Source organism: Pteropus vampyrus, unplaced genomic scaffold (genome assembly GCF_000151845.1).
Source record: "Pteropus vampyrus isolate Shadow unplaced genomic scaffold, Pvam_2.0 Scaffold816, whole genome shotgun sequence".
NCBI classification, from domain to species: Eukaryota; Metazoa; Chordata; class Mammalia; order Chiroptera; family Pteropodidae; genus Pteropus; species Pteropus vampyrus.
Genome location: NW_011889597.1, coordinates 421,830 through 439,573, shown reverse-complemented (window position 1 = coordinate 439,573; position 17,744 = coordinate 421,830). Strand labels below are relative to the sequence as shown.

The window sequence follows — 17,744 nt, the reverse complement described above, 5'->3', positions numbered from 1 at the left end:
CAGTTACATTTCCTGTTTCAGTAAGTAGCTCAGTTCTGATGGCTGGGCCTAAGATAGGTGTGGTGTGATCTTATCCTCTCTGATCTGAGCCTTGTAAGAATGGTCTCCTCACCCCTGCATCTACTTGGTAAGAAATGGCAAAGTCCCTGGGAAAGAAGAAGGTAATGAGGATTGGAGCTGGGAGCAGCTTTTGGCTTTGCCTGACTTCTGTGGCTTTGAGGCTATAGAGATCACCCTGTGATCTTCAGTGCTTCAAGACACTTAAAATGCATAATAATAATTACAAACACCTATAGCTCTTACTGTGTGCAAGACAATTTAATCTTCACAACAAGTCTGTGAGATAGGGATTATTAATCTCATTTTATAAAGAAACTGAGGCACAAAGATGTTAAGTAACTTATGTACCCAGCCAGTGAATGCTAGAGCTAGACTATGAACCCAGGCAGTCTGGCTCCCGCAATCCTCACCCTCCCTTCCTCTACCTGAGCAAAGAGTGGGTTGGGCTGGAGATCTGTATTACAATTATGCCTTTAACTTTAAAGGTATCTTGGATGCTTTAAGAGTCTGCAACTCTTAAAAGCACAAAGATGATGCTTCTCGCTTAGATGTCAAGTTCACATGGTCTTACTTCTTGTGTGGTCAGTGTGCTTCTTGTGAGGCCCCAAGAGCATGTGTTGACCAGGATGTGTTGGGTATCTGATCATTATCTCTGGGGAGAGGATGTAGAAAAGAGGAACATTTAGAAGCAGAGAATACTCATATCATCTAGCCAAGGTGTCTGTAGAGCCAGTCTGCGGAAGATTTTTGTTCTGATATAAAGACGTTTTGTCACCCTGCAGAGGATATATTTTTCCTCTGTCTTTATATCAATACAGATTGTTATATCATTTAAAAAAAATTTTAGTTTCTGTAATGGTTTTTAAAATTAGTAGACTTTATATTTTAGAGCAGTTTTAGGTTTACAGAAAATTGAACAGATAGTATAAAGAGTTCCCGTATACTTTCTGTCCTCTGCTTATAAGTTTGCCTTGTTAATATCTTACGTTAGTGTGGTACATTTGTTACAATTGATGAATCAGTACTGATACATTTTATTAACTAATGTCCCTACATTAGGGTTTACTCTTTGTGTTGTATGGTTCTATGAGTTTTGAGAAATACATATTTCGTATCCACCATTATACTGTCATTCAGAATAGTTTCACTGTCCTAAAAATGCCCTCTGGTTTGCCTGTTCATCCCTTCCTCCATTCTCCCAAACTCCTGGCAACCACTGATTGTTTTACTGTCTCTTTAGTTTTGCCTTTTCCAAAATGTTATATAGTTGGGATCATACAGTATGTAATCTTTTTACTAAGCAGTATGACTTTAAGGTGTTTTTTGGGGGCCTGGTAGCTCATTTCCTTTTATCACTGAATAGTATTCCATTATATGTATGTACCATAGTTTTTCCATTCACTTATTTTTTTAAGCCTACAGCACCTGGTCTTCCTAGGTGGTCTCCCATCCAAATACTAACCAGGCCCAACCCTGCTTAGCTTCCAAGATCAAACGAGATCGGGCATGTTCAGGGTGGCATGGCCATAGACTCCATTCACTTATTGAAGGACATCTTGATTGCTTTCAGTTTTTGGCAGCTTTGAATAAAGCTGTCATAAACATTCATATGTGGATTTTTGTGGACATAAGTTTCAATTCATTTGGGTTAAATTGCTGGATCATATGATAAGACTATGTTTAGCTTTATAAGAAACTGTGAAACTATCTTCCAAAGTGGCTGTACCTTTTGCATTCCCAACAGCAATGAATGAGTTCCTCTCATTCTGTGTCCTCACCAGCATTTGGTATTGTCATTTTTTTTTGGATTTTAGCCATTCTAGTAGGATGGAATAGTATCTCATTATATTAATTTTCAGTTCCCTAATAACATGAGATGTTGAACTGTCTTCATGTGCTTATCTGTCATTTTTATCTGTTCTTTATTTTTGTTCCTTGTCTTTTCCACTCTTCACTCCACCCTTGACCATATATACCCTATCTTCTCACATCATGTGTTCAAACAGTGGGGCTAGTTATTTTTTTCTGGCATATTTTCCTTTTGGTCACTTTTCAAGCCATTAAGTGAGTTATTTCTCCTGAGTAGGTGCTGGGTCCACATCTTAACTCTTCCATCTTGTTGGTTTTAACTGGGCCTGACTCTTGAGTTCTATGCCTTTTTTTTCCATAACAGTGGTATCTTCTTTAAAGTCTATAGCTGGTACTGGGGCCTACAACCTCATTCCCAAGGTTTGAGATTGATTGTACCCTCCAGTACAGACTATAGAAAGACTGGTGTGCAAACTTGTCCACTGCAGACCCTAGAGAGCTTAACCTTGCCTTAGATGAGAAATGAGTACACCAGGCTCCTTGAGACCCCAGCCAGACCTCAGACTCTCTGTCTTGGTTGAACCAGATAAAGAGGATTTTTCAAAATCCAAAACTTTCCTGGCCTGTACTTTTCCTGTTCCATCTATTATAGTCGTTACTTTTTAGTTATGTATTTGCTTTTTTCATTTATAAAAAGTTGACCACTTTATCAAAAATGTTGGGTACCAGGTGCCTGATACCCAAGGTATACAGAAGGTTCACAGTATAAGCACAAATGCCAAGAGATGGGTGAGATTCTTTTGAGGCAATTGCTTCTTGAGTCCCTAGTAGTAGAACCAGCTTTGCCACAAGAAGGCAAATCAAGGAAATGTTTTGCTTTTGTACTGCTGACCTCCACGTGATCCCTGAGGGCACTTGGAGCCCTGCCTCTGACCACCAGTTTCCATTACTCTGATCTCAGGCTTTTCAACATGAGGTCAGAAGCTTAGAAGCCATGCCTGTGGAAGGGGTAGCTACTAGGGAATAGGGCCTGGCCCAAGCTCCCGGTCCCAGGGGATCAAGCTGGCTGGTTGCACTTTATGCCTATGATGGACTTGACTCCTAAATGTTTCTGAAAAGCTTGATTGGTTAGAGGAAAAAACAGCGGAAACCAACAGATGACACTGTGGCTTGCCCTAACCCCTTCTTCTTTTTGCTCTAGCTTTTCCAATCTATTGGGTTGCAGATATGCTGGATTCCCATGCTCCTAAAGCCAGTTTGGCAATTTTTCATTCTCATAGCCAGGTGCTTTGCACAGAGAAAGGTCCCAGAAGGAAGACAGTAGCTGAGCATGGAACCTTTGGGGTTGGAGCTTGGCCAGGAGCATTGCCAGTGTAGATCTTTTTTAGTTCTGTGCTATTTCTGTGGCGGGGTCATTGTCCACAGCATCTCATAAATGTCTCTCTGCTACTCAGAACCATTCAGTGGCTCTCTTTGCAGTCGGTGCTCCCTGTAATTTTGCAGTGCTCTGGTCACTCAACCATGTAAAAACTGTAGGCAGTGAAAATACTAATGCAAAGGCCCTAAGGTAGGAAGGATCTTGAGGTATTCAAAGAATAGAAAGAAGGCCAGTATGTTTGGGGCTTCATAAGAGAGGACAGTGGAACCAGATGAGGTTGGAGAGTTTGAAGGCAATGTAAAGAATGTGATCTTCAGCAAATTATCTGTTGACTGACGAGGAAAGCAAAGGGATGACATGATGGGGGCAGGAGTGGGGCTTTAGGAAATTTTTCCAGTAATGTGGGGCCTCAGCATGATATGAAGGCAAGAGAACAGAGTTGAGTGATGGTTTTATTTCCCTAAAAAGGGAAACAGCAGCAAACGTGGCTCAAAGGAAATGCCATTAAGATATTTGAGTGTGACTTTGATAGTGACTGAGAGGAAGGCTTATTGCTTTTTAATACTGTCTTATCTTGCTTGTTTTTGAATGTCTCAGCCTGATTATCTTTTTGGACAGCAATGGGAATATTATTGCCATTTAGCATTTGTTCAGCTGTGACATGATGTGCCCGTGTACAGAACATGCAAAAAGTACAGTCCTTGTTCTTGGGGAATGGAGATGCTGAAAAGATTTGTTTCTTTTCATTACCCTCTTTCAGATGTCTCTGTCTTTTGGGGTAGCTGGCTTCCCACAGTCCTGGAGGATAGTGGGTGGACAAAAGGCCCTTGGGCAGAATGTCTGGCTCTTGGGTATACAAGAAGCCAGGCTGTACACCAGTGCAAATGGCACCTTGCTTCCCAAATCAGACTGTGATCTTGCTGCCATTAGCCTAGCTTATCTTTTGTTTATTTCCTAAAAAAGATTTTTGTTGCTTTAAGCCAAAGCTGAGTGGCAGCTGTTATAATGATGCCACGAAACCTCTGCACCAGGCTTTCTGTGGCCCATTGTATTCCTATAGAGTACCAGGCTGGCTTAGAATCCCAGGGGATTGACTTTTGCTTCTTTGGTGATAGTTGGGAGTAGAGGGAAGAAGGTACAGTAGGCATCCACTAGGAGAGATTGAACCATGAGATTTTACCACCTTGCAGAGAAAGGGTCTGCTGTTCTGGGCATGGTGCTTTTTGTTAGATTTGGTTTCTCAATCTGGGAAGCTCTTGGCTCACTGGGATAGAGTTAAGACACTCTAAGTTTTGGGAGCCAGGTGAGTTTGTTTGGCTGGATTCTTAGCTGAATCAGTCCTGAGAGCTACTGTTTTTAAACTTGAGGAATGCTGTGGGATTGTGGTCTTCGGCTCCCAGCAAGGGATCTCAGGAAACATCCACTTGAGTGAGGCAAATGCATTCCCTTGAATCTGATTAGATGGCATGGAGTGGAAAGAGCATCTACTATTCAGAGTTAAAGGCAGCTGCCCAGTACTGTAGCCTCACCGGACTCTTAGCTCAGTGTAAGGGTGCACAGTCTCAGCTGATGGAACTTTTCTTGTTCTTTTTTTCATTCATTCTTTTTGTTTTGTTTTGTTTTCAATTACAGTTGACGGTTAATATTATATTAGTTTCAGGTATATAGCATAGTGGTTAGACATTTATATAACTTACGAAGTAATTCCCCCGATAAGTTTGGTACCCTGATCGCCCTGATAAGTCTGGTACCCATGTGACACCATACATAATTATTATAGTATTACTGACTACATTCCCTATGCTGTACTTTACATCCCTGTGACTACGTTGTAACTGCCAATTTGTACTTAATCATTTCATTTTTTACATCCAACCTCCCAAACCCCCTCCCACCTCATTCTTTCTTTTTTTAAGATTATACAAAGTTAATACAATATATATGGAAGTTTTAAAAAAATCTTAGCTATGTCAGATTACCATAAAAACATTTCAAAAGAATTTTTTAAAGTGTAACTACCTAGTATATAGTACTTGTACAGTCACCAAACACCGTTTCAGAATAGCTAATTATGAATCATTCAAAATAAAAACATCACCTTCGCAAATGTTTATTTAGTAGCTTTTTACTGAATTCTATTGTAATGGCTGTCACACCAAGCATGGTAGCAGTCAGGAAGAGTTATTGGGCCTTGTTTCAGGGCTCTGGGAAAGATCCAAGGTCAGGAGCTCAGGCAAAGCTGAAAGACCCAGGCAGCTCTTCAGGGGTGGGGCCGATTAAGCTCCAGAGTCTAGAAGTTAGGGAACCTAGAGGCATCTGCTGATGTTTTCAGGGAGAAATGATGAGCAAGGATTCCTTCTAGAGAGCACTAACAAGGGTAAGGATGAATACTAGCTTCCACTCATGGGTGCTTGCTAGGTGTTAGACACTGTGCCATGCCGTTAAAAGCCTTGTAACTACCCTATGAAGCAAGTGTTCTTATCCCAGTTTAACAGATAAGGAAACTGAGACACATTTGCCCAAGGGTCAGCTAGAGAGTGGTAGAGCTGGGGTTTGTGTCAGCTCAGGCGACCTCTGTTCTTGCCAGGGTTGCTAGACTGCTCTCTAATTTTATGCAGTTTCCATCCTAAGTCCGCCATGGAACCTCCAAAGTATTCACGGAGCCCAAGACCAGGAATCTGTGATGTTGACATTCCTCACTTCTTAACTTCTCTACACTTCTGGCAGGCTCACTACTCTGCCTACACCCTTCAGCCCATAACCTTGGGCTGGCATTTACCTCCTTACTTCTTACTCACCATTCTAAATCTTGCAAAACGTTGCCTCTTTTCTCAGATTCAGTCTAGTTAGTAAACATTTTTTTAGCCTCAGTATGTGCATGCCACCGATAATGTCATCTAATATCTATTAAGCACCTACTAGTTGCCTAGCGTTGTTCTGTGTTCAGTGTCACTTTGGGGGACTACAAAAGAGTAGAAGAATGACAAAAGTCCACAGTATAATGTGAGTGATCCCTGCTTAAAATGTAAGGGAGACCACATGAAGTCCTACAGTAGAGATAAAACAGTGCTTTGAGAGAACATGTTATGGAAAGAGCATAATTTCACTAAAAGACATGGTAATTGAGAAGGGCTTTGACAAGAGGACTTGGGGAGATAAGGCTGGATTAGAAGGGCCTTCTAGGCCAAGGGGTCAGCAGCAGTCATGGCATTTGGTAGGGGACATGTTTGGGGAATGGGGGTTTCTTGGGGGTTACAGCACAGGCTTGGTAATGGTGTGGACCTAAAAGTGGAAAGGCAGATCAGTGTCAGAAATGCTGTGTGACACCTGTAGCCTGCCTCATTTGCCTGACCTACCAGGTGACCCTCCCCTAGAAGGGGGATGAAGTTAGCCACACATGATACCAGATACAGTCTTGCTTACACACACACACACACACACACACACACACACACACACACACAGATCCTAATGATAATACCTCCTTTCCTAAGTGCTCACAAACCAACTTTTAAAATTTATTATTCTGGAACTTCTGAAAATCGATTACTTGTGGAGAAAAAAGAAAACAAAAAGCAATATGCATAAAGATGTTTACCAAAGCACAAAAAGAGTGCAGCTTTGGAAGCCACCTTACATCCAACAGGAAAGCATGGTCAAGTGAAATGGTTGAGAAAACCATATGATTTTGCAATACATAATAGTTACACTCCTTTTACAATGGAGAAAATGAATTACATGAAAAATTAACCCACATTTGTGAACCAAGAAAATAGTAAATTGATCGGTTTAAAAATATTGGTTTGAGAATCTTGACCAAAGTGTGTCAGGCACCTCAGTAGTCAGTATCAGACACTCTGAATTGTGGCACTGGTCCATACTCTTTACTCCTCCACCCAACCTTCACAGTCCCAGCTGGCTTTGCCAAGCAGGTTACCCATCTCATTGAGCTGGTGCCTGTTCCCTTGTGTAGCAAATCTTCACTCAGCACCCCTGTGCTGGGCACTGTGCTGGACACTGCAGGGTACAAGAAGGGGCAAATCCAGTCCTAATGGGGAGCCAGGAAGACAGTTACAGTACTGCAGTGAGGGTCCTATGATGGATGGAGGTTTGCACAGGAGTAAGGAAGAGATGATAGGTACCCTGTATTGGTCATGGTTGCAACCAAAATTTGGCACCTTAAAAACAGGATAACTGGAGAAGGGTTTGTTTATAAAGGAATGGCACCATAATGATAGTGCAGTGACATGGGGCCAGTGGTTGGCTTGATCTCTATTCTCCTATTTCTAAAGGGACTGGAGGAGGGAGTAAAAATCAAGAACCCAGAAGGAAAGAGTTGTGTAGTGTCCCTCTCCAGAGTAACCTTCATCAGTGACCTTCTATTGAAGGGCATAGCCAGTCTCAGGCAATCTTGTAGAGAGGGAGCCCTAGCCTTTCTCTTCTCCCTCCCTCTTGTTTCCTGTCAGAGCTCCCACTGGCCTGAACCCGATTGGTAGCAAGAGCTTAGGAGCCCCACACAGGTCAGCCTTACAGAGCAGAGTGCAAGGTATGTGTGCTGGTTTTCTATGGCTGCATAGCAAATTACCATACATTTAGCAGCTTATAACAGTACACATTATCTTACATCTCTTCTGGGTCAGGAGTCTGGGCATAGCTTAGTGGGTCCTCTGCTCAGGGTCTCACAATGCTTCAATCAGTGTCAGCTGGGTTAAATTCTTATCTGAGGCTCTTCTGAGAAAGGATCTGCTTCCAAATTCACTCAGAATTCTTGTTGACAAAATTCCTTTCCTTGCAGCTGTAGGAGTCAAGGAAGCTTCTTCAAAGTAAGCAGTGGAGATTGAGACTGCTAGCAAGATGTGGTCTTTCTATGTAACATAACCATAAGAGTGATAGCCCATCACCTAGGGTGGTGTTAGAAGCAAGTCACAGGTTTTTCTCTCATTCAAGGAGAGAGGATTTCACAAAGGCATGAACACTAGGAAGCAGAGATAGATGCCTCAGCATCTATCTGCCATGATGGAGATGGTTCAGGAAGGGCAAACAAGATATTCAGCTCAGGCACCCAGCTCAGAGAAGGCAACCCCTGAGCCTTCCTGAAGATTAGCATGGGGCAAAGGAAAAGAGAACAACCTGTGTAAAGTCCCAGAGGTGAGGAAGTCGTTAGCATGTCCTGAGATCTACCATTCCATTCATTGGAACTGGTACTTAGAGTATGAGGCAGAAGAGGTGAGTGGAACCCAGTTCATTGTGAAACTTGCTGGGAAGTCTGGATTTGATCCTGAAGATTCAGTGTGGGGTGGGCTTTGGAGGATTTTTAAGCAGAGGAGAGGTATATCATATTCCCATTTCGGAAACAAGAGTGAAGAACTAAATAGGGCAGGAGGCAGAAGATCAGTGAGGAAGAGTGTTATTGGTCATCCAAGTGAAGGATGCTGAAGGTTAACCCATGGTATGGCAGTTAGGATGGAGAGAAGGTGATAGATTTGAGAGCCGCTGAGGAGGAAGGAGGAAGAGTTGACAGCTCAATGACTGCCTGCTTTGCTTGGTTGCATAGGGGATGAGGCAGGACTAGAAGATGACTCCCAGGATTCTGGCTTAGTAGCTGTATTAGTTTCTTATTGCTGCTAAAATAAATGACCACATATTTAGTGGCTTAAAACAACACACATTTATTATCCTACAGTTCTAGAGGTCAGAAATCTGACATGGGTCTTACTGGGCTCAAGTTAAGGTGTTAGTGGGGCTGTGTTCCTTCCTGGAGGCTCTGAGGGAGAATTTATTTCCTTGCCTTTTCCAGCTCCTCGAGGCCACACACATTCCTTGTCTCATGCCTCTTCCTTTATCTTCAAAGCTAGCAAGTACAGGCCAAGTCCTCGTATCGCATCTCTGACCTACTCTTCTACCTCACTCTTCCACTTTTAAGAACTCGTGGTTAGGAGCTCACCCAGATAATCCAGTATAATCTCCCCATCTCAAGGTATTTAACTTAATCACATCTGCGAAGTCCCTTTTGCCATGTAAGGTAGCATCTACAGTTTCCAGGGATTAGACCTCTTTGGATGCTATTTTACAGGCTTCCATGGTGGTATTCTTCTTCAATTAGGGAAAGATGGAGAAGATTGGGCTTGAGAAGATACTGAGTTCAGATTTGTGTATAATGAGTTTGAGGTGTCTGAGTCTGGTCCTTTGCTTGCGGGTAGTTTTGGGAATCCTCAACAGAGGCATGGTTCCGGAAACCATTTTATGAGATTACTTGGGGAGACTGTATGTGGTAAGGTGATAGCAGGGGTCAAGCTCTGGAGAAAGTGGGGCTCTGGCTTTTATCCTTCTTTCTTTATTTAGAAAGTCCCCTAGAGGACAGGCAGAGGCCATGCACAGGGAAATGCTCACATTCTGTTTTCCCTAGTGAAATGGTTTCCAGTGCTGCCCTAGTGAAATGGTTTCCAGTGCTTCCCTTTGCCAGGCAGCTCTTTATTATCTGCATGGTGTATGGGGCAGGGCAATGCCTAATCTCAAGGCATCAATGGTCTTGGGCGGCTCTGGGGCCTTGGAGCAGACTGAACTTTTTGAGAAACTTGGGGCAAATGATAAAGGCAGCTGGTGCCCCAGGTAGGTGCTGGAATTTGGATCAGTGGTCCTTGGATTTGCTTGCTTGGCATTAGTCTGGGAAGCAGAGGTGGAGAAGCGGTGGGCAGCCTCTTGTGCAGAGCCCCAGAGCTACTGGAGGTTTTTGGTTTGGGTTCTCTGTAATCTGTGAAACTAGCTGGGGCTAAGGTTTCTCCCTACACCTGTTAGAGACATGCATGGGCCATGTGTGTGCACTTGGAGGGAGACCACTGAAGGAAAAAGTTTCTGGGTCTTTTTCCCTGGGCCAGGACTCAGAGGCTCCATTCTTCTGGAAGAGAATATCCAACACAGTAAGGCTGGGAACTAAGCCTAATTCCCAAGGAGAAGGACTGGTTGGAAGGGAAGACCAACCCCAGAATGAAGGACTGGTCTGCCCAGTTCTCCATCTAGCCCAGGACAAGGGGGTAGGCAAGGAAGAAGGGGGAAGAAGGGACAACAGGAGCCTTTGTAGGGAATGAAATGACATCACCCCTGATTTTAGAATTGGACTGGCCTCCTGTGCCATATGTCTCCTAAGGATAATGGTCCCCTCTTCCTTTTCTTTTGATAGCAACGTTGAGCTTGACAGCCATAGTCCCTAGACCTGACTTTAGAGGTACCACCTTCACAATGTCAGCAGCAGCCTTAGCTGGCCCAGCATTCCTTGCTCCAGATACCAGTGGAAGTATCCAGGCTATCCCCAGAGAAAGGGGGGATGACCATGGACCTCTCCTGTCGTACCCTGACTGTCCAGTGTATACACTCAGCCACCAGATCCTATGAGAAGCCTGGCAGGCTAGACCTGCTTGTGGGGTTTATGGTCTAGATCAGAGATTATAAACAGTAGAATTTTTGAAAAATACAAAGAAGTTTGTAAAAGAATAATTGCACTGTGATAGCCATTATAGTAACTTTATTGTCTTTTCTATTTCTCATGTATTTTTATATTGTGTGTGTATATACAAATATTTTGAATTATACTTGACATTAAATTTTGTTTCATGCTTTTTCATCACCATTTATTTTGTAGTAAAAAATAAATACATATAACGTGTAATTTACCATTTTAACAATTTTTAGATATATAGTTCAATGGAATTAAGTACTTTCACATTGTTATGCTACCATCCATCTCTAGAACTTTTTCATCTTCCCAAACTGAAGCTCTGCACCCATTAAACACTCCCCACTCCTTCCCCCAGCCCTTGACAGCCACCATTCTATTTTCTGTGTCTATGAACTGACTACTCTAGGTACCACTGGCCATTGAGAATAATGCTGCAGTGAACATTGGTGTACAAGTGTCTGTTTAAGTCCCAGAATAATTTTTTTTGGGTGTATACCCAGAAGTGGAATTGCTGGATCCTATGATAAATCTGTGTTTAAGTTTTTGAGGAACTGCCACCCTGTTTTCCATGCAGCTGTACCATTTTACATTCCCAGCAGCAATGTACAAGAGTTTTAACTTTATGACCATTATTTAAAAAATAGTTGTTTATATTTTTGTCCTATCATTAACAATAGGTGAATAGCAAACCATAGAGGCTGTAGAGTAGGGTTCCGAAGTAAACTTTCTGTTCCTCCTCACCAGTTAGAGATGGAAAGCCCTTTGCTTCTCATATCTCAGAAATCGCCCCTCCTTCTTTTAGAACTCTCATTTTTAATGACTGTGTAATGTCTCACCACACAATGCAGCAGAACTTATAATATTGCTTCTAAATTTTTTCCTCTTATAAATACCATGAATATATTTATGCAAAAGCCTTTTTCAAATACAAAATTATTCTTAGGATAAATTCTCAGAACTCGGACCTTCTCTTGTAGATAATAGCTGACACTTAGACAATACTTACTGTGTTCTAGGCGCTCTTCTAATTGTTTTATACATATTACCTCATTTCAGTAGTTACCATTTGATAGCTACTCATATCTCCATTTTTTAAAAATAGACTTTTATTTTTTTTAAGAGCAGTTTTAGGTTCACAGCAAAATTATGTGGAAGGTACAGAGTTTCTCTGTATCCTTTGCCCCCACACATGCACAGCTTCTCCCAGGATCAACATCAGGCACCAGGATGGTACATTTGTCACATGATGAACCTACAGTGACTCATCGTTACCACCCAGAGTCCACAGTTTACCTTAGGGTTTAACTCTTCATATCTCTGTTAATACAGATGGAGAAACTGAGGCACAGAGAGGAGACATAATTTGCCTGAGGTCATACTACCAGGAAATAGCAGAGCCGGGACTAGAGCATAGGCAGCTTGACTCCAGAGACTCTACTCCTGCACTGTTGGCGTATTGGTGGCTCTTGATGCATATTTAGTGCTTTCTAAATGTGGCAACATTTTGCTTTGTGTGGGTCAAATAGTGACACTTAAGTGTTGGGTGACTGACTATCTCAATTTACCTAAGACTAATGGCTTTCCTGGAATGTGGGGTTTTCAATTTTAAAGCCCAGAAAGTCCTGGACGAACAAGCACAAGTTGGTAACACTACTCAAGCAATGCCAGCATCTTGGGGCTCACCGTGTAGCCTTTTTAGTTACTAGGTCAAGAGCTGAGCATCCCCAGATCACAGGAGGCTGGGGATGGCCAGGAGAAGGATGAGGGGAAGGGCCAGATCCACTTCTTGTTTCCTTGCTTCTCCACATTTGTTTTTGGGCAGACCGACCAGGGCATTCTACTTGATGTTTTGGAATTAAAACTGCCCAGGCAGAGCAGTGGATCAGATTTTGTGTTGACTCTTCTTGACTAATTATCTTTTGATCGTAGGTGGATGTTTGCTGTTTTTGGAGAGGGGAGTAAAAGAGCCCTGGACACTTGGGCTGGCTGTTATACTTTTTCAGCCCAGAGCTTAGTTAGGTATAATCATATAATGCCAAGAGTGTTTGCTTTACAGCTCAGCTGTGTTGTAGTATCCTGAGCTGTGGGTTTACTATGGACAAACACATCCTGAAAAGATAGGTGAGGGATCACATTTGTGACATGAGATGGGTAAGGCTTGTTGCCAGCTACAGTCTAGAAATGCCGGAGCACTTCTGCTGGGTGTCAGGGGAACTGAAAGGTCAGCAGGGGCCACTTTCTCTGGGGTCAAGCTAGATCTTGATGGAAAGGGCTGTTGCCTGAGCCTGTTAGCTCATTCATTAAGTGTTTATCAAACACCTATTATGCACCAGGATATATATTCAGAGAAATCACACACACATACACACACAGACACACACAGACACACACACAGACACACACCCCGCCCACCTAGCAGTCTTTTCCACCGCATTCCCACCTACCTCCTATAGGTAACAAGTCATACAATATGTGGCCTTTTGTATCTAGCTTCATTCACTTAGCATAATATTTTCAGGGTTCATCCATGTTGTAGCAAGTATCACTACATCGTTTTTTTCTTCCATTGTATGAATATGCTACATTTTGTTTACCCCTTCATCCATCGATGACATTGGATTTCTTCCACTTCTTCGCTATCATAAATAATACCACTATGAACATTAGTGTGCAAGTTTTTGTGTTTTCAGTACTCTTGTGTATATATACCTAGGAGTGGAACTGTTGGGTCATATTGTAACTCTGATTAACCTTTTTAGAAACTGCCCAACTGTTTTACAAGGAAGCTGCCCACCTTTTTACATTTCCGCCAGCAGTGTATGAATGTTCTAGTTTCTCCACATCCTCTCCAGTGTTTATTTTAGCCATCCTAGACGGTGTGAAGTGGAACCTTATTGTGGTTTTGATTTCAATTTTCCTAATTACCAATGGTGTTGAGCATGAGATGCTAACTTTCAGGTCAGCTCTTTCTGTCCACCCCAGCTGTTGTGTTTCCTCCAGAAAGTCTCTCCTATTTATCTTCTGCCAGGAGTTACGAGTTGTTTCAACCTCTTGGAGACTGGGTGATACCTCAGTCGGATGCTTTAGGACATACCTTTTGGCAAATTCCAGTGATCGGGCAACTGTGTCTAGGATTCAAGGCACTTGTTCTTCCTGTTGGCAGGTTTGATGCTACTCATGAGGCTGGCACAGCCATTCCTAAGCTCGCCAAACTGCTGGGAAAAAGCCAGCCTCTCCCCTGGGCACCTGAGTGAGCAGGGTCATAAGTTCTTAAGCTGGAAACAGTCTTGAGAAGCCATCTCATTCATCCTTCTACAATGAAACAGAACACCTCATGCCCTCCCTACCAGACTGGGGAGAATCTGTAATGTATTCCTTTAGAAATCCTTGTAGGAAGAAATCCCACTGGCCCCCTACCACCAGCCAGTATTTTACTGGCCTTCTGTGTTAGAAAATTTTTTGCTCTGACCCAAATCCTACCTTCTGCTGCACATGCCAGTTTCTTCTCATGCTTTCCTTTCTCTGTGGATGTGAGAGACAGCGGCTCCCTGCGGGGGGCGGGGGAGGGGGTGCTTCATTCTCTGGTCAGACAAAACCTCTTTGGCTGGAGAAGCGCTCACTGGAAGAAGTCCAGACCAAGCCAGGCCCCTCCGGTGGACTTTAAAGACTGAATGACCTTGTCATTTGACTATTGTCTGGACAGTCTGCCTTGAAAAAGAGAACTGACAGGCTCCAGGTTGTATGTTTATCCTGAGGCAGGGCCATTCCAAACTTGTGTTTCAGAGTTTAGAGGTTGCATCCAGCAGGCCTGGTGGGTGGTAATCAAACGCAGGTGGAGACCATCTGGCCAGGCTTGTCCCTCCAAGCCAGCCCTATGAGGGCTGGCCTGCCCACCACAGAGCTGGCCCAGAGAGCACCCCATGTAGAAGCAGATGGTGTACACGTGCATGTGCATGCATGCGCACCCATACATGCATATATGCTTGTGTGTACAGCCCTCCATAGAGAGGTGGTGCTTCTAGGATGCTGTGATTTCTCTCTCTGCATCCAGGGGTTCTCCCCGTTGTGCATCCCAAGGAACTGTTTCTTTTAGTCTGTTTCCCAAGTTTTTGCGGTTAGAAATCATGTATTTTTCTTGGCCCAGGATAAAAGCCCTGGAGTAATGTTCTAATACATTTTACAAAGCTGCCTCTAATTGGTGGCTGCTTGAAATCTTCTCTTTGACCTAGTAACCCATCTCCTTTTGTAGAGTTTTAACTCTGAGTCTGTCTTATATTACCCCAGGTTTTCACACTCTTCTCATACTTGCAGCCCCTGGGAGGCAGCTCTTCCAGCCTCAGTTTGCCTAGCCTCCCTGAACAGAACTGCCCCCAAACAAGGCAGTTCAGCAAAGGAAGAAAATAATTTACACCACATCCTGCTAAGTGTCTTCTAGCGTGGTCTCCTTTAAGTGTGTACCCTCAAAATGGATTGTGTTTCCCACATTGCTAGATGCCCAGAGGAAATGAAACTGTGGACACCTTTTAATATAATGGGTGACTGTGATGACTTTAAGGATAGAGTCCTTTTCAGTCCATTAGAGAACTTAGCTATCTGATGATATCCCTGCTGCGGCAAACGCGAGAGGCCTGAGCTCACCCAGCCGTACAGCAAGGCTGAGACTGGCATCAGAGCTTCTGTGACTTTGAATCTCTTTCTCTCCAGTCTCTGGGCCTGGCCTCTTGGGGGTGGTGATGATAATGATGATGATGGTGGAATTCCTGGGTTGGGTATTGACCGTGTCACCATCCCTTCAGAATTCTCCCCTCTGACCGCCTGTTCCAGTAGTTTGGCTGGCAAGGAGGTGTGGTCTGTCATTTTAGTTTATGGTTTGTATTTGTATGCTGAGGAGTTTACATGTGTATGATCATTGTGGCTCATGTTTGTACAAGATATAATTACTGAAAATTATGTCATGAACGTATTTTAACTTTTAACCCTTCCCATGCTGGCAGGCCTCCCGAGCTCTCAGGAACTCCTACTTGGACACTTCCCTCACTTGAGGAGGTGTGTCTCTCTCTCTCTCTTTCTCTCTCTCACATGCACGCATGCACACACACACACACACACACCCTCTCCCAACTAGGCCTCGCTCTCTATCATTTCCTCTCTGGCAGAAGTTCATTTCAGGGACTTCCCTGGACACTTAGGGCTCCTCGGCTTTTCCTAGCAGACAGGGAGGCAGGCTTTCCTTGCCTCATCATCACTGTGATGAGTGCAGCCACAGAGACAGTAACCCTCATTATTCTGGACCACCTGGGGATGTGAAGTGAGGGCCGATCGTGCTTGCTGAAGGCTCCAGTGACTGAAGAGTACACATGAGGTACCAGGTTTCAGGAAGAGTATGTGCCGATCGATGACTGTACATGGGGTGCTGGGCTGCAGGAACAGTACAGGCCCTCCCAGTATTTGGAATCTGCCCTGGGAACCGTCTGCAAGTGCTGAGTTTGGAGGCCAGCCAGCCCAGCCCAAGAATTGCACCCTTGTGGGTCAGGGTGGAGGTGGAAACAGAGAAAGGGTCTCATATTCATGGAGTGTACAGCAGGGCTTGTATGCTTGGCTAACTAAGTAGGTGCTTGAAGGAATATGGAGCGTGAATAAGGAAAATTTTCAGTAATGGACCCTCAGTCACACAGAAAGGAATGTTCCAGAACTGTAAAATGTGGAACTTGTAATTCAGAGTGCCAGCAGGGGAATCAGATTGGCTGGGCCAAGGTCATACACAAGTACTATAGCTGGCTGGAGGGTGTGGCTAGAGTTCTTGTTCCTTACAGGTTTTTGAAGTCCTTCTTCCCCTCATGGCTCACACACTGGGAGATTCCTCAGATTAGGGGATTTGAATGCTGAGGCCACCAAGAATAAGGGAGAACTTTAATTAGACTTTCAGAACAGTGTTTTTCCTAAAGTAGTTGAACTAAAAAACATTTGCTTTTTATTCCTTTCAGATTTACAGGAACAGATGGACCTAGTGGTTTTGGCTTTGAGTTGACATTTCGTCTGAAGAGAGAAACAGGGGAGTCTGCTCCCCCAACATGGCCAGCAGAGCTAATGCAGGGCTTGGCCAGATACGTGTTCCAGTCAGGTAAGAGCCCCATGAGCTGACTGGTGCGGCAGTCCTTTGCCATGAGCCTGGTTGGCTTTGGGAACTCACAGGTATGGTTTGATGTCTGCATAGTGACGTTTCCTGAGAGTATTATACCCTATTTGTATCATGAAGGTGACAGACTTTGCCTAGATTTTGGGGTGGAAAGCTACCTGGGCCATGGAAGAGAAGGATGTGTCACTATGATCTCTGGCAGCAAGTGAGAGTCCATGCCACCGTTCTGACACCCTGAGCCCTTATTGCAGTCTGCCAGCCATGCTTCTGATTCCCAGTAAGCCAAAGGCCAACTCAGCCTGGAACTGACTAGCTCTTTCTCTGTCTGCCCCATTTCCCATAATTAGCACCGTCCTTGCTTCCTGCTGCCAGTGTCCTAACCATCTGTTTCTGGGGCCACAGGCACACATGTTAATCTTGACTAAGGCTTGGGTTAACAGTAGAAGGTGGAGCAGAGAGAGAGAGAAAGAAGTGCCAGGAGTTTGCTTCCTCACAGTGAAGGGGAACTGGAATCAGGTAGGACCTTGACAGTCAGAAATATTGTTTGATCCAAATGATTCAGATGCCCTCCAGGGGATGGTCCTGTGTTCCTGTTGCCCCTCTGGAGACTGTTAATATAGAACCTGAAGTGGGGCTTTGTGTTAGGAGCTTTGGTCTCTTGCTCTTGGCTCAGCCTGCCTTTAGTCCTCCTGTGGGATGAAATGTTGGAGTGAAATTTAGTATCTTTTATAGAGGGTTCATATCATCTGAATGTTTGATTAATTAATTGCTCAGAAATATTTCCAATACTACCTCAGATTTTGTTTCTTCGGTTTGGTAAGTAGCCTTCAAACAAAGGCCAAGATACTTTATCCAACTATTTTGCTCTTTGACTGCTTATAGATAGGGGCAGAACAGCATCTAGGCCA

The 17,744-nt window shown here is 43.8% G+C and overlaps 1 protein-coding gene and 1 non-coding gene across 8 annotated transcripts in view; one reads left to right on the top strand and one right to left on the bottom strand.

Annotated features, from left to right (window-relative positions):
* The window catches only part of SUFU (SUFU negative regulator of hedgehog signaling), a 95,005-nt gene that overhangs the window by 10,693 nt on the left and 66,568 nt on the right, over positions 1–17,744 (top strand). For all 7 annotated transcript variants that reach the window (XR_897413.2, XM_011385824.2, XM_011385823.2 and 4 more), the window contains exon 3: positions 16,685–16,821. Coding sequence is in view for 6 of the 7 variants with exons in the window: in XM_011385824.2 (XP_011384126.1) it covers positions 16,685–16,821 (137 nt within the window). In the remaining variant the exon portion in view is untranslated. The remainder of the gene's footprint in view (positions 1–16,684; positions 16,822–17,744) is intronic.
* On the bottom strand, positions 1,474–1,592 carry LOC111734132. The gene has a single exon (XR_002778325.1). It is a non-coding gene; the product is annotated as a 5S ribosomal RNA (ribosomal RNA).